Genomic DNA, 20,293 nt, shown 5'->3' on the forward strand with positions numbered 1-20,293 from the left:
CTGTGATCCAGCCGGTCACAGATGCGTGGAACCAACACTTACAGGCAGCTCCCCCCAGTCAGGGACACCTCTACACCGAGCAGTCGGGGCAGTGAGACACACCGCTTCTTAGTCGTTTTCATATGTAGAAACGGCTGCCTGGAAAACTCCACAGGAAAATCCTGTCATCCCCCTCAAGTCTTGCTGAGGCACTTATTCATTGATAAATCAAACTATAATTTTGGTCAGCATTTTCTTTTTTAATAAGGGAATTCACAAACAGGCAAACATTTCACCAGCAGTACACTGGCACTTTGCATTCAGAATCCATTGATTTTTTTTCTATTGTAACATAACCAATTACAACATTTAAAACAAAGAAGGAGTTCAAGTTCTTTACAAAGACTTATATTTCAAGAATGAAACCATTCATTGTCTGAAGTACCAGTTTGATAAACATGTACATAATTGCAACAGAAATAGCATGGCAAGGCAAGTTCAGTGCCACTGACAGTTTTTCAAACACTTTTTGAACCTGGTTCAAGCAATCCAAGACCATTTAAATCTGGAGCCATGCTTTGTAACAACAATTATGTTCAACTCCACCTATTAGAAGACTGAGGACTTGTTTTGAACCTGGGATCTAAAACAATGAAAAAATGCAGGATACCTCTAAAAGTAGCTGAAAAAATCCATGCTGGTAAAATCCCTGTTATTTCTGAGCACAATAAAAATGTACAGCTAATCTAACTTAGCATATCATACTCTCACCTTTGTGTCTATGAATTTAGAAGACACTCATCAAGCAGAATGAGAACTCTACAAATCCAGAAGCACCCTCTGCTTGCTTACTCTGTCTTGCCACCTTTTCCATTACTTTCTTCCTATTGACCTTGCTCTCCATGGCACTCTCACATACAGAGAGGCGTACAGTGCTCCAGCCAGACAAAAATTCCTAGTGACAACAGAAATGGGTGCTAACTTACAGTTACCTTTTAATTCTTTTATTACCGAATTTGCAGCTCTAAGTAACTAAAAGTTACATCTGGTATTCTTTCTTAGTGCTGCAAACTCTGGCCAAAACCTTATTAATTTTACTTAGAAAAAATAACCTGGCTCAGAAGAATATGCTACCAAATGATGTTTTTAGTTACCCAGGATAAAAGCTCAGTAGGTGCCATAACTTCAAACAGGAAAATTTCTACCATGTATCCATCCTCCCTTGTATCCAAGGGGTGCAGACATCAGGGTGAGATTATTGAACAGTAATTGTGAAAAGAGTAGAGTTCCTAACAGAATACCAACCTTGAATTTCATGTTGCAAATCATCTTTGTATCAAAGGATGAAAACAACCCTGGTTACAGAAGATACTTTTTTTTTACAGTGTGAGACAAAAATACCTCAGCAGCTGGGTGATCATGTAAAAGAAATCACTGCTACCTAAATGACATTTCTTACACCGTTACATCAAGACTACTGAAGTTTTTTATTTCTCAAACTCAGTAGAATATGGATAAATTTTCCATATTAAAAGCAGCAAACATTAAGACTCACAGGAACTTTTATTAAAAAACATCATCATATCTGGCAGCTAAAATAACTATTTCTCAGAAAAATGAATTGCATTAAAACCTTATTTGTCTGCTACAGTAAAATTTTAACAAAAAATACCTCAAATGTAAATTGTTCAAGTACAGCCAGTGTGCAATTAAATTAGTTAAAAAACATAGTTTAATAGTGCTTTGTTTCAAAATATACATAATATTGAAAAATACTTAAAACGAAGAAACCGAATATTTACCAAGTTTCAAACAGAGTTTCATCAAAATGAGGTAAATCTATGTCACCTGCCACTGAGCTTGGTGCTGAAATGGAGAACAGGTCTTCAAGGATATCTTCCCTTGTAGGACTTTCAAAACCAAGTTTCTTTGCACTGGGTTTGCTTTCTTTATCAAGTTCTGGATTACTGTCCTTTACAGGACTATAATAATTATGGTCCTCACTTGTCATTGCTGCCTGTGGCACACCGGTCTTCTCATCAGATGCTGTTGTTGCAACACTGCTATTCACCATTTCCATATACATACATTCATCTTCAGTTTTTGGAGCCTCTAAGGAAGCAACAGTCGAAGTAGGGGACAGTAATTCTGCCAGTATTTCATCGTTGTTATGATGGCACCCTGATACAGAGCTTGCATTAAATCTAGATTCATTATCTGCAACATCAATCTGATACTGGAGTTCCCTTAAAAAGCTCTGCAATAATGCACTATCATTGGGAGAGTCAGTCTGTGATGGGGTGCGTACATCTCCACTCACAGGTTCTTCATGTTTCATCTGTTCCATTGCGAGCCTATCCAGCGAAGCCAACTTCTTCTTTTTAGCATGAAGCTTTTTTAACAATTTTAGGCGAAGTTTTTTTGTTTTCTCACTATCTGACTCCTCTGCCTTCCCAGAGTTACAGCTAAGTGAATGGAACTGAGTCACTTTACCTGAGGCACCCAACACGCTTCCTGACTTATTCCAAGCTGGACCTTCAATAGTGGTATGATTTGCTCTTGCAAGACAAGTGCTTTGGGAAAATCCTTTGAAATTTGATAAAGGATGAGTACGATTACTCTGAAGAACCACTGACTTCAGGGTCTCAGTGGTTTTGTTTGTAGCTCTGCCTTGAAATCCACCAAAGTTACTTGCTCCCTTAACTGGCAACTGCACTTCACTTATTTTTTGGCTTGAGGGAGTTTTGCAACTTCTCTCATTCTTGAGAGCTGAGGCACTTGAAGGCATAAAAGAAGTATTCTTGCTTAATAGTTTCTTTGCCCAGCTTCCTACAAATCCTCTTTTTTGGTCTTTGCGTGAAGGCTTAAAGGAATTATTGGCAGCAGCAGAACTGGCAACCTGAGAATTAACTACAATTTTGCTTGCATCTTTCAAGTCAGGTGATTTTTGCATAATATTCTCTACTGGTGACACAGGAGTAATATTTGCTGGGTTAAACTCTTCTAGAGGCAGGCAAATGCTGGAATTTCCATATAATGTGCAATTGTTGTTCACAGCTAGACTAGTTCCAGCAAACTCTCCTGTATACGGAGTGTTAGGTGAAAAAGCCGACTCCCCCTGTTGCGGTGTACCCACGTCAACATGGTTATTTCCCACCATCTGCCCATTCGACAATGATTTACCTTCTGAGTCAACCTGAACTTCTTGAAGCATTAGTGTTACAAGATCATCATGCACCAGACTTTCTAAACCATGACGAACACTACTTTCATCCTCAGCTATCCGCTGCTGTTTCTTATCTGGAGTTGTCACAGAATCCTCTTTGTGATGTTCTGCAGGTATTTTGTCTACAGTGTTATCAAAACCACAGTGCAACACTGTGGAATTTGACTGTACATTATAAACAGGAAAATCTTCTGTACTTTTCCTCTGGAACTCTGAATTCATTTCTTCTGGCACATGAGATGTTTTCTTTTCCCAGATAACAATATGAATCTCTGAAGGAGGAACTTCAAATCTTGTATGTCTCTTGCAATATGGGCCCTTTAAATCATCGCATTCAAGCCAAGTTCCTGAAAAATAAATAGCAACCAGTGTAGAGACTCAAAGACTTTTAAAACTGAAGTCACTATCCTCAGACACTTGTCAAATATTTTTATTAACTCATTCCCCTGAAAGGCAGAAAATAAAGAGTGTTTTTTCTCCATTCTTTATTACATCTGAGAAAATTGGGAGCTTTCCATTGTAAAAAGATCACACACAAGCAGAATTTGCAGCAATATTATTACAGGTCAGAGTAGGTCAGCCAAAAAGCAAAGCTAAGTTTTTTTCTGTCTGAGCTAATGATGCTGACATCTTGTCTGAAAATACCCACACACATCTGAGGGAAGAACCACCTCTCAAATTAAGCTTCCCTGACTTTTCATTGCCTGGATGGGAAATAGAGAGGTTTAAGAGAAGCTGCTCATTTTAATAATCTGCCTCATTCAGCTGCAAATTGTTCACAGATCATGAGCAAATATTTTACAGATATATATGATGTATAGGATGTGCCTAATTTGGTGCTTCCCAGCTGCTTCACCTTCTATTTCTTCTTAAACTCTGGCAGTGTGATTTAGACAACTTTTATGTTGTCAGAACACTTGATAAGACTGCACTCCATTCTCTCTACAAAACCATGAGAATAAAAATACCAACATTTAACCTTCTCTGATGATGGAGTTCCCACCAATGGTACAACCATCACACCAATAGCAATGTTGATAACATGGGTTTGTGCCTTTCACCCCTCAGATGCAGTACAGTTCAGAAACAAAAAGAAACTTCACTAATGCTGATAGTTCCATATATTCCCTCACTTCCAGCCAAGAATGGATTAATAACTGGCTTCAAAATAAACATTTGAAAGGAAACAGCTCTACCCAAATAACTTCTGCCGGTGAGTGTAATGCAGAGCAAATCAGTCACACCAAACTGAAACCTTCACCCTGAATAACAAAGTTCCCTCAATTATGTACAGAATTTTAATATGAAGTTTAGAACACAGACAAAGGAAATCCTTGTCATCATATATATTATTATATATGGCCTGTTGAGACTATTGCAGTAACCCAACTAACAGTATTTGACGTAGACTCATGAAGCATTACAACAGAATTTATGGTTCTTACCATCGGGATTCAAAGACCAGGTTATGAAGTGCTTCTTATTTGTTTGATACTGAACAACAGCTGTTACTTGATAGGTGTCCTCCTCAAATCGAAATGAATAGTTCTTCAGGTTGTTATGTGGCAAGCCTTCTACGAAATGTAACATTAATATTGAGGGTACTCTAATAAAGAAAAAACAAAGAATCAGTTTATTACAACAAAATAGTGTCAAAGTTTCCTAATGAAAAATCACAAGTAAGGCATCACAAAGAGTATGTAGTCCTGCCCTTACTATTCTACTTCTACACAGGACTCTTTGGATGGCACGGTCGTCAAGGGATAAGAATACCCCAAATGGATATTCCATTTTGTTATAGATAGGGGAAAAAAACACCATCACATAGGGGATTTGGGGAGTGGGGAAAAGGTAAGAAAAGCAAGAGATAACTGTGCCATAACTACAGTAGGAAAGGACACCATTCCCAAGCCCAACCAGTAAACAGATGATCAGACAACAGTTTTAACCACCAGCGGCAGGGGTTGTGGAAAGGCTGACACTGGATATCAGTTGTCTATATTTGCTACTTGATACTAGGTATTTACAACCTGGCTCAAATATATGGGCTGGTCAGCATGTTAAACACTGCTCTATATTTCACGTTTATTAAACACTATGTGCCATTTTGGCATTTATGAATTATCTAAAATCTTTAAAAGTTAGTATTCATCGGAGTTTAAAGTTTAGAATCTCTATAAGCACAAGATAATAGTTGGTTTTGAAAGTGATACGTTCAATAAATGAAGTGTCAGAATTTTATGTATTTTATTTTCAAGTTTACGTATAGAAACTTACTTTTCCAAAATCATCTGTCTTCTTTGAGATCTATCACTACAGTTATTGCACTGTCCAACATGAATAGCATTAAGTGGATGCCAATCAGGGATTATATTGGTGAATGTTGTTAGTGTTTTCTTAAATCTGGGGACACACACAAAAAGAGTAAGTTGAGTTGCTGATCAGAAAACAATAAATATACACACTTTACCAGGAGAAAAAAAAGTTACAAAAAGGTTATGACAAAGCTAAATTCTATTCATATTGATGCCATTTGTGTGAATCGCCCTGTGACTGCATTACATCTAAGTCAGCACTGAATTCAGTTCTGCCAAACACTATCAGCCACTATTTGTTCCCAGCAGCTCTGTGGCCTTCTCTTTCACATTATTTGCCCTTCCTCCCTTCACATGTTATCTCTTTCCTTTCCAACATAATGCAGAGCTTGTATCGGGATCTGCATAATTTACTAGCTGATACAGAATCCCAAGAAGAGAAGGAAGAGGTAAAAAGTTACTTCAGAATCCATGTTATACAAGGTGTTGTTTTCAAAACCCAGTACATTCAGAGTTGAGATTACACTGAGGTTATATTGTATGAAAATACAATGTATGGGATATTAAAGTGAAATAACATAGTTTGTTCATTCATTGGCCACAGCAAGGACTTCCTTTATATCCAACCTAGCCTAGATTTTTAAACTTTTTTGTAAAAGCACAGCATATAACAATGGCTCTTGAACACATCCTGTTAACTAGGACTAAACATTAGCTGGCAGTGTAAAACAGCATCAATCTCATCTCACTTGGGGATCTAGAATTTTGCTGTATAAACCTGAGAGTGGAGAGAAACAGTGATTTTTCAAGTAAAATGAGCTGTCTTCTGAAGGTGTCTTTTTTTCTGCTGACTCTAAAAGAAGCCTGAATAACTAGCTTATACTTGCAGCTATAGAGAACTAAATCAATTCTCAAGAAATTACTTCCCTGTAATACTGTTTTAAAATAGATACATTATGTAAGCAAATCACTGATTCTTTGTAATCCAAATGAAGATTACAAGTGCATATATTCTTTAGAACCCCAACAATATGTATACTCTCATCAAAATATGAGTGAGCATGGCCAGGGACTCGCACAGTTACCTATTATTTCTTTCTTAATTAAGTGATAACATGGTTTCCCAAGATAATAAACAGCAGTAAACTATCTGCAAATGCTAGCCTGAAAAAGTGGATCACATAAAACTTCAGTAACAAGCTGAAGCTGTACAACCCAGGACATAGGAAGAAAAATCAACTATTATATGCAGATTAAAAAAGGTAACACAGAACAATTACATAGAAGCTACTTAAATAAAAATCTCACCGATCCTGGTATTTGTAGCCACAACATACACATTCAAACTTCCATGAAAATGAATGCAAGAAGAGTTTCTCAGCTTGTTGGTCCTGTTTTAAGAGTAGAGGGAGTGCAAACACTGGACTTTCCTCCTTACCTTCAAAGATGGAGCAGAAAAAAAAAAAAGTCACTGAATATTTGAAATCAGCTTTCAGTACTTCAAAAAGGAAGAAGACAGGCTTACTGCTATGATTTTAATTCCAGTTATCCCTTCAAGGCTGTATTTATAATCTCCACAGCAAAGGGATTGATCCATATTATCAGGTTGTTATCAATGACAATTTAATGACCACAGCACAGTTATGAAGACAAGAATATGCTCTCTAAAGCTTTAAAATCAGTCAACAGACAAAACAGCTGTCCACACTGTAAAGTATGTGTATGTCTCCAGTAAAAACCAATGCAGTTCCTAGCTGTCTTGTGGGCATAAGTACATATATATTTTTATGTACTGACATACAATGCTTTACATGTAGAGTTTCCTGAAAGTAAATACTGAGATGGCTGCCCTACTTACCCAATTCACATTTAAGCTGAGGCTGAAGCTGTGTAAACACTCTGTTTCTGATTTCATTGAGATGAGATTCTGCTTTTGGAAGAACATCTAAAGAAAAAAATACATATACCCTTCATGTATTTGTGTAACACCTTCACCCTTTCACAGACATATGTACCCTTAACATGCACTCATACTCTGCAAACTAACACCTTTTGTGTTGACCTATACTCACCTAAAACCATCAATAAAATAGGCAATGCTTGGTATTACTTGATTTGAAAATTAGAGAAGAATTTACAGAAGTTTACATTTTTACTGCCATCTGCTAACCAGAAATGACTTGACCTAACTTAAATTATGGCTAAGGGCATGTACCAAGAGCTAGATAGTCACAACATTTAAGGATAATGTAACCAGATATTACAAACCCTGGTGATTCAGAAATTAACAGTAGATTTTAAAACCTAAACAGTAAGATCAAAAGCACAAAAATTTGCTTACATGCTTTCTAATGATGTTATACATCTAATAATAAACATTTAAATGTGTTGTTCCAGATTAAATACTAATTCCCTAAGTCACCCTTTAAAATAGTAAAAATAATTTCTTAAAATATTATACTTTACAAATCTTAGTATGTATTTTAAATTTGCAAGTTACGTTGTTTATTCACAAACATTCTTTAAGCACAAGCAAGAACTTCTACTACACAATCATTATTGTCACCTGCACAAATTAAATGAAGGATTTAGAACAGATGTTGAAACTATTTTATACAATTATGCATTTAAAACTGTAAAAAAAAGTTTCTTGCAGCTCTATTGCTTTTGGTTTTTAAAATAAACATACATAAAAGCTGCTGAAAAACTACACAGAAGGGCAGAATAAATACTACACCTCTTCTTCACAACAATACTCTTCGTTCACCTCCCTCCCCACTGCTGCCCAAATAAACTAATTTGTTTTGCAGCAGTTCCTCAAAATTAAAAGGTTTAACTTATACAACACTATATTCCAACACCTAACATCCCCATTTAAGGGCTCTTGCACACCAGAGTTCTTCTGCAAACACAGCACAACAGAGGGAAAAGAAACACATCTCAGACAGGTTCTGTGATGGTAGAGGGCTTCCAGGTGACAGCTGAAAACCTAAAATCAAGCAGCCTGTCTGGCAAGCAGAGAACATGAACTACTTCAGAATATTTTTGAATTTTTCCCCCTCTGTAAAATACTGTCTTCCCTATCACAAGGTGGATTAAACCATTCTTGACACATTTATTATTTTTCTCAAGAAAGACACAATATTCTTCAAGTCATCTAATGCTGTTCTGGGACTACAGTCTATATATTCAAACACACACTTTCCCTGGAATGTCTACTGAAAAAAAGTTCATGAAAGGCATTGGCTAATCAGAGATCTCATAGAAGTTCAGATTTATGACACCAGTGGGTCAGTTTGAGGAGACTAAGAAAAACAGATCTTAGTTTAAGAGTCTTAAACTGAAACCACTGCACAGAAAATAATCAAAGGCCGCTTTAGGAGATGACAGCGACGCATCCTCCCCAGACTCCAGCTGTGCTGCCTGGAAGGCGGCCCCCAGCTGCCCATCACTGCCTCTGTGCTTGGAGGTCACAGTCATCAAACGTCTTAAACTGCAGGTGGGAGTACCCACTGACCCTTTCCAGGCAACATGAACCAGGTTAATGTTTGACTAATTTTGACTGAAAGGGGTTAGGAAGCACCGTCATCCACAGCACAGCCCGCAGACATCGGGAGAAGCATTCCTTCCATGAGCGCAGCAGAGCCAGAAGAGAACATTTGTCCCAGCTTTACTGGTTTTGGTGTGACAAAACAAATGCCCATTTATGCAAGGATATAAACCACAACAGAAATTGTTTTGAAGATTAAAATTAGAACAGCATCCAAATACATTAGCAAACAGAGGGGAAGGAAAACAAAGTAAAGCTCAATTACACAATCAATTCACAAATTCTCTATGTAGGATATAACAAAAAAATTCAAGAGATGCTTAGTGTTTGATGCTTTCAAAGGTGTACGTTTACCCCAAGAAAAACAATTTCAGAGGTTACACAGATTCTGCTAGATAAAGCACACTATTCTGCAAATTCATGGTAATTAATCTTAACTCATTCTTTTGTGATCTTGAAATAGAACAGAGGCATATTTAAGTGCATTGTACTAAATTCCACATAGTTGTAGCAGATCAGATCAGTCTGAATATGAAGAAACAGCAGTTAAATTCACTCACCTTTTACTTTACTCCTTTTACAGGTATTCAGAAGCACAGTTGCTTGATTATATTTTGTTAAGAGTTTCTGGAGTAAACATTTTCCACCATTATGCTCTTCTGCTAGAGCAAACTTTAATGTTTCTAAGTGCACCAGTACTGACAAAACACAATCTAACCAACAAAGATTATGCACATTTCTCCACTGAAGCCATACATCCGTGCTATTAGTGGAAGCTTTATCAGCTTTGAGCAAAATTTCAGACGTTGTTGAGCAAAGTTCAGAATTTGGCAAGAGTTGTGTTCTTGGTCTAGAAGTCTTAGGGCTTTCTTCATAGTTGTTGGTGGTTGTTTCAAAATCCACCTTCTGGATGCAGGACTCCACCTTGTTAATAGTTTTTTTCTGGTCATTTTGTAACACATCTTGTAGGCTTGACTTAGGAATACATAAGCTATTCTGATAGCATTTGACAACAGGGTCTGTATTAATAGCGTGCTCAGTATTTACCACATTATTAGTTCTTGCTTTTTTCTGATATGATTCAGCAGGAGTAATGTCAGTGATATCACACAATTTCCTTTTCTTATGAGTAGATGGAACTTGATGATTTTCTGGATCCGCAGAAGTAATTATGCTGTTTAATGGTTTATAACCAAGTGGGTAGATACACTGAAGGAAAGAAAGTTACAGTGAAATCTACAAAGCAATTTCATTCAAGTGAACAAGAGCTAAGGAAAGTACAAACTATATTCTTAAAAGGGAATGTATTACTTCTGTAAAGTGATATTTTAATGAAATCAATCCAAAAATTTGATATGATAGGGAGGGTGTTTTATTCAACCACTGTCTTATATGCAATTGTGAAGTAAATACATCAGTAGCGATAACACTCATTTTCCAGTAAATGCTTCCAATCCCTGAAAACAATCTGATTTTGCTACAGAGAGTCCTCTTCTCTTATTCTGATAAAACTGTTCCTTCAGGGTACAGATTTGGTGTTATCATCTCATGCCTGAGAGATTCCTGATGCCAAAATTGGCAGAGTACCTTTCAGGCCAGCCTGAGGCATTAGACCAAGTGTTGGTAGGGTCTTACTGTTTTGCAACCAGAGTAGAGTCAAATCTGCTATTACCAATCTCCAGAATGATACTATGATTATTTAGAAGTGGGCAGGGACAGGAAAAGCAACTCAGAGACCCATTATCTAGTCTAGTCTCTAGCTACTAATTTAAGGGCAGCAATCCACATGGGATTGCTATACCCTCCCTGCATACATGGAGCAGTGGGAGAGGCAGCAAAATCATGACTCAAATATTAACTAGCAGAGAAATTCAGAGAAGGTTAAGCTTAAAAGCGAAAAAACAAACAAACAAACTGTAATACAATTACAAACCTATTTGCACTACCCAGGCTTAAAGAACAGAAAATGGGAGACTCTCACCTGCAAGAGTTGTGTATTAGTTAGAAGGAACATCAAATTTTCACCTTGTATTCTGATTGTACAAAGATTTATTTAGTACTGCTTGTGTTCCCTTGTTACATAAGCGAAACTAATTTATTAATTTTAATCGACTCTTTTTATTCGATAGGGTAGCTAGCTATGCCTAAACACTGCTTCTCTACAGGTTACTTATGTTTTTCTTTACATATAGGCACACATCAACCAGCATCTGGACTCAAAGGGATCCTACTTCAACAGTCTGCTTTCTACCAACAAAATCTTAAAGAGGTGTAATTGCTGAAGGTAAAGGCCTCTGCACAACCAAATAAACCTGGTAATTAGTGTAATACCTGAGGATTTTCACAAAGAAAAATGGACTCCTGAAAATTAATGCGGTAAGTTCGTAAAACTTGAATCTCGCCCTTCTTTTTGCAGACCGGACAATACTCATGTGCAGATGTTTCCACGGGATTACAGTTCTTAAAAGACAAAAAAGAAAGAAAAAGCAGTATAAACTTATGTATTTCATATATTATCCCAAGGTAAGACATTCATATATACCAAGACAGAAAACCAACGTGCAACTCCTAAATATATCTACACAATATAAAAAAGTAAAATAGATTTTTTTAAAAATTTATAAAATATATATTCGTATGGTAAAGTGTTCTAAATAAATATATTTTTTCATTTAAATATTCAAATATTTAATAAGCTATATTTAACAACACAATTACGCAACATTTAATTCTACTTGAACTAAATCACAGGGCACTTATTGCCAGGGAACACAAGCTCAGATCTTTGAAAGACAAATCAACTTTCATAGGAATGTAAAGAGTTGTAAAAATAGTGCCAGTAAAAAAAAAACATAGGCACAGATTTACTTAGAATAATCTTTCGCCATTGTTATAGATTTCCGTGGAAAAATAATTTTGAGATTTTTTTTTTTAATTAAGACCAATCAAAAATCTCTCAAAGCAGAGAAAAATATGAACTTTGCACACATGTAAAACAAGTTTCAACTGACTTTTCCCAAATACCCCACCATGTGGAGTGTCGATTTCCCTATACCAGTCCCTTCTCCAATCACTTGCAAACCATTTGTAGTCTTCTGGGTATCCATCATTCTGAGCCACTGGCTAATTTATGTCACTTGTAACACTGTCATGACCACTAAGGATTTTTCAAAGACTCCTGAAAAATAAGAAGTGAATAAAACAATTAAAGAAAAATTAGATAAATTTGGGGAAAAAATATACCAACAGTAATGCAGCCTGTATTTTCTGCGAGAATGAATTCAGAGGAGTATTTTCTTAACTGAAAATACTTATTTTCTAGTGCATTTTATGAACTCAAAACTTTAAGTTAATAGATTTAACAGCTTCAGGCCCTGAATTTGCAAGCTTATTTATTCTTTACACTGTGCAAGGTCGCACATATTTTCCAAGTGCACTATACTTTACAAAAATGTAGATGTCTTTCCCAGGCATCTCAGCTTACTGCATCTAACCCTCAGAAAGAACAAACTTCTTTAAAAATGTCTGCAATAAGATCTCATACAGTCATAGATGGCTACGGAGGAACATTAAAGAAACAACTAACCAAGAAAATCCCATTGTTGCATCATTCAAAATTATGAATTTAGTGCACAATAGACTATTAAAAGTTTATCCTGCAAATGTAACAATTTTTAACTACAGAAGGGCATCCTGCTGTTACTACCACTTTTTGGAAGCTTCTGTTATAGACTTCTTAGCAAACTAAAGCTCTTCCACAGTATCACTGCTATGTAACTCTATTGCATATTTTACAAATGACATTGAGTACTCTTATTTCAAATGATTTCTCACATTCAGGACCAAGTTTTGCCTTTCTCATATATACACAGACACATTTGTGCAGGCCAGCTTCAGTGTGAACCATATCAAAAGGCAGCTCCTTAAGTTCCTTCTTTCCCTGGCTCTGAGGCTAACTACACCTTGAATCAGCCAGAAAAACACAGAGGTTTAGAACTACAGGGACCCAATTCTGCTTCTGCTGACTTCAAATGGAACTAACTGGAACACATACATCTCTTTAAGATGCAGGAGGAAATTAAGTTGAATTGCAAAGTTATCAATGTATTATAGTATCTTTCCTTCAGCCACAACTGTTCCCTTTTCATTACTTCCACTGACTAACATCCCCTCCCACATCATGATGTCCCTTCAACTCTTCCTTACATTACAGCACTAACTCAGATTAAAGTTCCTTTCAAAAAAAAAGACAAGACATTTCCCAAGGCATTCTTGGAGATCTGTGTAAATACCAGTTCAATCCAAAACCATTTATAATACTGGGCAAGGGCAGATCCTTCTGTAGCACGGGATAGAATGCTAAAAACCAACAGAGCATGAATAAAAAAAGCTCATTAGGAAAATATAACAAATAATTTCAAATTAGTCCCCAATGGCAATTTAAGAGAGGGACAAAATGAGATGATGGTGTGTCCTATTGACATTTTCTATGTGTTCTGCAGCACTTTTCAGAATTACTGAGCATGTATAGACAGCATACCCAGACTTACAAAGCTAATGGTTGTAATGGAAGGTAAGAACGTAAAAATATCAACCGCATGCTTTAGAGCACAGGTTTAGTTTCCAAAGTAGAGTTGGAAGGTGTACAAGAAACTGCATGGTCCTGGGCTCACTAAAGGTAAAACTTAATTAATTAGCTCAAAGTATACAAGCTTGTTGGACTATAAAGGAAAGGCAAGATCTCCAATTTTTCACAGTGGTGACAGCACTGTCGCACTGTGACTCAACCCTATTATCACATATTTAGTCTAGCCAGGAACTTGATTTTTTTATGCAAGTTGTGCAGATATCAACCACTCTAAACCACATTACTTTACTCTCTGTGCTACAGCTAGTAGGAAAATGTCTCTAACTGACTTTTAGTCAATTCCTTGGCCTGAAAGAGTTTCAGCTCTCCAGAGTAAATAAAATACAATGATAACATGGCTGGAACTCTAGGCAATTTCTCATCACATAAATACAACACACACTCAGAAGGGTTAGTAACACTAACAGCCTACAGGTTATTCTTTTTTGAGCATGCCTTGGTTCTGTAAAACATGTATTTCTTCGCAAATCCCTGTTCTTGCTGTAATCCCTCCCCAAAAGAAAGCAAGTATTTTTCTCAGTTATGTTCTCTGTTACTTCTGCTCTTCTTTGTAAATCTTAAATACTATTCTGAGATGTACAATACCTCCTCAACCATAAGCTAGCAATAGTACTGTAGTACTGGAGTAAATTTTTTTTTGCACTTACGAATATAACAAACATTTAAAAATATACATTAATTGTCCTTTTATTTCAAATACATAAATACAACACGTCTGCCAGTACTAGACAGACAGTGTGGTACCTAGCAGTCTGCCTGTACATTTCAGTATTTGTAAGATTACGTCATTAGCGATCTTTGCACAATGTACAAAGACTGGGCATCAGATCAACAGTTGCCAAGAAATCAGCCCATTAAAAGACTGCTGTACTGTGTACTGCAATAACGTGTAATATCTGCACTACAGATGGGAAAGGCCACAGGGATGGGTTTTCAAGCTTACTGGGTCATGTTTTAAACCATTTATGCTACTTCTCTTATTTTATCCTGGATACTAAAAAAATCTAACGCAAAATGTGCTATGGAGCTGGTGTAAATTATTAAGGCTATGATTATGTTTCATTGAGTAATGAGTTGATCTAATGGCTTGCTGCTGCAGAATACGGAGGTCTCTCTTGTCTTTTCTTTCTCTCCCCACATCTTCCCTGACAGCTCACACCCTCATCAAACTTTCCACAAGCTAACTGAACCCTCAAACCAGCAGAAAACTCAGCAAAGCACAAGTTTTTCTTGTGAATTTAATTTGCCTATGAAAAGGTCCCACGAACTACAGAGCTGACAGGGCAGAAGACAGAAAACAAGGAAAAGGTGAAGGATTGGAGAGATATGAGTGTGATGGATGGACTGTTAGATAGGCAAGGAATTGGCCAGATGGCTGCATCCAAAGAGTTGCAGTTAACTGCTCAATGTCCCAAGTAGACGACAGTAATGAGTGGTGTCCCTCAGTAGTCTGTACCGGGATCAGTACTGTTTAATTAGTGGCATAGGTAGTGGGATTGAGTGCACCCTCAGCAGGTTTGCAGATGGCACCAAGACAAGTGGTGCAGCTGACGTGCTGGAGGGACAGGATGCCATCCAGAGGGACCCTGACAGGCTGGAAGATTGGGCCCATGAGAACCTCATGAAGTTCAACAAGGCCAAGTGCAAGGTCCTGCACATGGGTTGGAGCAATCCCTGGTATCAATTACAGGGTGGGGGATTAAAGAGTTGAGAGCGGCACTGCAGAGAAGGATGAAAACTGGACATAAACTGACAACATGTGCTTGCAGCCCAGAAGGCAAATCACATCTTGGGCCACATCAAAAGAAATGTGGCCAGCAGGTCAAGGGAGGTGATTCTTCTCCTCTGCTCTTGTGAGATCCCACCAGGAGTACTGCACCCAGCTCTGGAGCCCTCAGCACAGGAAAGACATGGACCTGTTGGAGGGGGTCCAGAGGAGGGACACAAAAAATATCAGAGAGCTAGAACATCTCTCTTATGAAAAAAGGCTGAGAGAGTTTGGGTTGTTCAGCCTGGAGAAGACAAGGCTCTGGAAAGACTTTATAGCATCCTTTCAATACTTAAAGGGGGCATACAAGAAAGATGGAGAGACTTTTTATCAGAGTGTGTAATGACACGAAAAGGGGCAACGGTTCTAAATGTAAAGAGGACAGGTTTATATGGAATGTAAGGAAGAAATTATTTACAATAATGGTGGCGAGGCACTGGAAAAGGCTGTGGATGCCTTGTCTCTGGAAGCATTCTAGGCCAGGTTGGACGGGGCTTTGAGCAACCTGGTCTAGCGGAAGGTGTCCCTGCCCATGGCAGGGGGGTTGGAACTAGATTATCTTTAAAGCTCCCTTCCAACCCAAACCATTGCATGATTCTATGATAAAAGGGACCTGGACCTTTTGATAATAGTGAGCTGTACCTTGTGAAATAGTACCTTATGAACAAAAATTAGTTAAAAACTGCAGTAAGAAGGTAACAGAACACTGATTACATTACAGTGAACATCTCTTCTTTGTTTAAAGGCTAAAGGGACACTTAAAAACAACCTTCTTGTAAATCACCTTACAAGTCTTCTTTCCTTCATCAAGGGGATATTGAAAAGATGAAAGCAAACAAACGTCTGAGAAATAAAAAAAGTGAGAAAAATTTTCATTGTGTTATTTGTTACCTAGCCATTCTTTATACAAGAATAAATCAGAGTATTCATTTTTTTTTCTTTATCTGAGGTCATAACTACAAATATTCAAACCACAGTGCCTCTGCCCCACAAATTACAATTTTGCTGACAAAATGTGTTCCTCTAAGTGAAACAGTACCCAGACACAGCCTTTAAGTGCTGGGCAGAACTGCACATCTCCCTTATGTGAAACCAAACCCAAATTTCTTTTCTGCAAGAAGTCCAACACAGACTAAGGCAAATAAAAATAAAACTGATTTAGTTAGAAAATAAACCAGCGTGCAATGTTATTGCTCTGCTGTTTGAAAAGTTTCTTCTACAGTCAAACTTCTCTTAAACCTCCTCATATTAAATGCTTTTATGTGTGTATGACAAGGGATGAGGACTATATGTTTTGTTGACAAATCATTCAGTCCTTCCAAAACAATTGTCATTTAGTGTGGTAAGAATATAGCCTAAACTCGTGCGGTTTATTATAGCATCAGCTAGAGATGCAGGATTTGAGGAAGGGACCCAGCGTAGGCAGAGCCTCAGCCTGACCCAAGGCAGAGGAGATGAAGGGCCCAGGCATGGGACACCAGCTCACTCGCTGCCAGGGCTGTGCTGGCCAAGAGGGCTGGCTGCTGACCTTCCTTCAACAACTAAAGGCGCTCAACTGTTCAGATAAACCTATGGCTAAACGGCCTCCTGTGTTTTAATCCACATCCAGAGTGCTTCATGTGCTATGTAAGACTGTGGAAGAAAAAAAGCATTTATGGAGTTGTCAGAACGTAAGAAAACTGTGTAAGGGGAATACATATACATACACACATGCACTACTACCTTACCATCTTTTATTAAATGGTGCTTAGAGCCGGCGCTACCCGTGCAGAGGGAACCCACACCTTAACCCTACCGCTACTGACATGAAATACTCAGTCGGCATTTAGAAGCCCGTAAGGTAACGGCTCCTCACAGCCCAGGGCACAGGCACGCCCGTTCCAAGGCCGCACACGCCGGGACCGCCCCTCCCGGCGATAACCGCCCGGCCCGCCGGGCCCCGAGCGGCGACGCGCGGCGCATCCCGAGCCCCGCTCTCACCTGCCGGCTGCCGCCGTGCCCCGGATCCCTCAGCGCCGCGCTCCCCGGCGCCCTGCGAAGCACACGCAGCCCCGGCCCAGCGGCCGCCTCCCCTCAGCGGCCTTCCCGCGCCGCCCGCCCCACGTGCGCTCGGCCGGCACAGGCGCGCGCTCTCGCCGCGCGGCCGCCGGCCGTTACCCGCCGGCCGTTACTCGCCGGCCGTTACTCGCCGGCCGCTGCCTCGAGGCCGCCGGTGGTGTCAGGCGCGGCCGACGCTGTTGCCCGCCCGGCTGCTGCGCAGTTTCCGGCGCGTCCCCGCCGCCATGCCAGCCCGCCCCGCTCGCTGCAGGCAGTGGGGGCGGAGCCGCCACCGGGCGGGAGCGGAGCGGCGCGGTGCTGGCTGCGCCTGAGGTACTTCCCCCTCCCCCCTGGCCTTCCTCCGCGCTCCCTCACGCGGAGCGGTGGGAGGGGACGGTCCAGGCCGCGGCCCGCCCGCCTCCGTGGGGGCCGGCCCTGCGAGGCGCGAGCGGCGCCGCAGTTGCTTCCGCTGCCTCCTCGAGCAAGGCCGGGGCCCGCAGCGGCTCCCCCTGCCCACTGGAAGGGCGAAGCGCGGCTGTCGGGCCCGCCGCAGCGTGCTGACGGGAGGCGGCAGCCCTGCCTACTGTGGGCCGGCGAACCCCGTGCCTCGCGGTGCCCGCCCCGGTGACGGGAAGGATCGCGCTGCCGCCTCGCAGCGGCGTAGCTCCCGGCGCCTTGCTTGGGGCAAGGAGCTGAGGAGTAATCTGCAGTTCATTGAACATCTGCTTAAAATCACGCCCAGAGTGTGGCTTAACGTTGTCCGTGGTTCGGTGCCTCGGGTGGGGTGTTGCCTTTCTCTCCTAGCACCGAGACGGTGGCTTTGCCTCTGCCGAAGTGCTGCGGTGATGGCCAGGCTCCCTTTTGGAAAAAAAAAAAAAAAAAAAAAATCTCTTAAACAGCCTAAAATTTGCCTTGCAGTCGTTTTGGGGAGTTTCAGTCCCAAGAGGCTGAGCTGATGAGCTGATGTGGTGCTCTTGGGCTCAAGGAGCGTTTCTGCACTAGCAGCCTTAGGCTGAAACAGAGCGGGTATTCGGTAACAGCTTTTCAGTCTACGGTGGCCCCTTTTCCTCGAGCGTGAGCTGCAAGGGCTCAAAAGCAACGGCATTTGGGTTAATGCTCTGCTTCAGTTACGTTAAGAAGGCTGTCAGTGTGGACCAAGCCAGCGTGGTCCCTGGATCTGGAGGAAATTGTTCTAGCGATAGCACAAAAAATGCCTTCTCTCTGGTTGTCTGTCTCTGCTTTGCTGATACCTTACTCTTGTTTGCATTTTTAAAAGCTATATAGTATTGCATGCTTTACATATCGTGAAATAATCTGTTAGTGTGATGACTCTGTTGTAACATCCATAATCTAGGGGGTTTTGCTATGTTCCGTTAATTTGTACAGCAAGTTTGAATTAAGGTTTGAGAGTATTTTGCTCTAACTGGAGAAAGACTGTAATGAAACTTGGTGATAATTTTGTGAGGAGTACTTTTTTAGAGTGATCTTTGGTTTTGATTCATTAGTGCTTTCATTTGTGGAGGAGTATTTTTCTCTGTGTGCTTTCATCAGGAGTGTAAAGCGCTTTTGGGTATGGTGAGACTGGTGTTTCTACATGCACATCAAATGCCATATGTGTATTTCATCTCTTTTTCAGTTGCTCTGTTTGACTTAAAACTGGTCAAATGATTCAGTCCACTGAATAATGTTATTAAGTAGTTTCATTAGGTAGTTTTATGTATGCAATGATTTTTCTCATCGCATTTTAGTACTCTGAGTATTGTGGGTTTAGCCCTAGTAATACTTACCTTGTTAAATTACAGTCTGCAGATGTATGAAAATTATTATATGCTCTATTTATTAATTTCAATAATTTTTTTTAGCTTGTTTTCATTGTAGTTTAAATTTTTACTTTTCCCGTGGGCGACTAGGGTTCGTTGTTTTATTTTGGGCTTGTACCGGGCATAACCTTTTGGTTCAAATGTATACTGCTTAACAGATGATGTGGAAAAGGTGGTTGCTTGTGTATTTGTGCTCTGGAATGACTAAGTAGATGTTCTTCCTGCTTGTTAGCATGGACTGACTTTCAAAAAGCTCCGGTGTAGATTCCAGTTCTTGAATCAGTTAGAATTCATTACTTGATGCTACTAAGGTTTTTAAAGCTACCTAATGACTCAATTTTCTGTCTCCCCCTCTCCCAGATTTTTTTGTAAGTTACCTTTTATTTGGGAACAGACTTTTTAATAGGGACTGTTGTGATAGGACAAGAGGTAATAGTTCTAAACTAAAAGAAAAGAGATTCAGACTGGATGTAAGGAAGAAAATTTTTACAATGAGGGTAGTGAAACACTGGACCGTTGGCCAGAGAGGTGGTAGGTGCCCCATCGCTGGAGACATTCAAGGCCAGGCTGGACAGGGCTCTGATCAACCTGATCTAATTGCATATGTCCCTGCTGAAAGGACTAGATGACCTTTTAAGGTCACTTCCAACCAAAATCATTCTATGATTTCAGGTATTTCTATATACTGTTAAGTACCACAGTCAAATTTACTTGTGTCCCACCTTGTTTTTCTCCCTGAGATTGAGGTTGAATAAAGGAAAGCTTGGGCCAAAGAAAGAATCCAGACCTGAGTTTTTCCACGTGCTTGAGGAAGAGAGTTTGTGTGTTGGCAAAGAAAATAAACTTATTTTTTTCATCCCACAATACAATAGAACTTCATTTGGCCTGAACAAAACCATCCTAAAGTAATAATTACTGCATGATGCAAACTCCAGAGTCACCAGGAATTG

General features: G+C 39.7%; 1 protein-coding gene across 3 annotated transcripts; it reads right to left on the bottom strand.

The window, feature by feature from the left end:
- Positions 1 to 293: 293 nt before the first annotated feature.
- USPL1 (ubiquitin specific peptidase like 1) lies at positions 294 to 17,713 on the bottom strand. Of its 3 annotated transcripts, XM_080363394.1 has the most exons (10): positions 17,467 to 17,713; positions 16,271 to 16,329; positions 12,082 to 12,248; positions 11,402 to 11,530; positions 9,631 to 10,279; positions 7,379 to 7,465; positions 6,829 to 6,958; positions 5,483 to 5,608; positions 4,651 to 4,811; positions 294 to 3,552 (listed from the first exon to the last, which is right to left on the bottom strand). In XM_080363394.1, the coding sequence occupies exons 3-10, from the start codon at positions 12,178 to 12,180 to the stop codon at positions 1,778 to 1,780; spliced, it is 3,156 nt and encodes a 1,051-aa protein (XP_080219520.1). In that variant the 5' UTR covers positions 12,181 to 12,248; positions 16,271 to 16,329; positions 17,467 to 17,713; the 3' UTR covers positions 294 to 1,777. The 3 variants fall into 3 exon arrangements, with proteins under 3 accessions (XP_080219520.1, XP_080219519.1, XP_080219521.1); XM_080363393.1 differs by lacking the exon at positions 16,271 to 16,329; XM_080363395.1 differs by lacking the exons at positions 16,271 to 16,329; positions 17,467 to 17,713 and having other exon boundaries at positions 12,153 to 12,158.
- Positions 17,714 to 20,293: the final 2,580 nt, after the last annotated feature.

The sequence above is a fragment of the Nesoenas mayeri genome (assembly GCF_963082525.1).
Source record: "Nesoenas mayeri genome assembly, chromosome: 1".
In the NCBI taxonomy this organism is placed as follows: Eukaryota; Metazoa; Chordata; class Aves; order Columbiformes; family Columbidae; genus Nesoenas; species Nesoenas mayeri.

Bases quoted from the DNA above. Each gene is read 5' to 3' on its own strand.
- USPL1 (XM_080363393.1), bottom strand. From the start codon at position 12,180: ATGATGGATACCCAGAAGACTACAAATGGTTTGCAAGTGATTGGAGAA. The intron at 11,531-12,081 runs GTCAGTTGAAAC...TTGTCTTTTAAG, and splicing joins TGGTGGGGTATTTGGGAAAA to AACTGTAATCCCGTGGAAAC. The intron at 6,959-7,378 runs GTAAGTAGGGCA...CCATCTTTGAAG, and splicing joins TCAGCTTAAATGTGAATTGG to GTAAGGAGGAAAGTCCAGTG.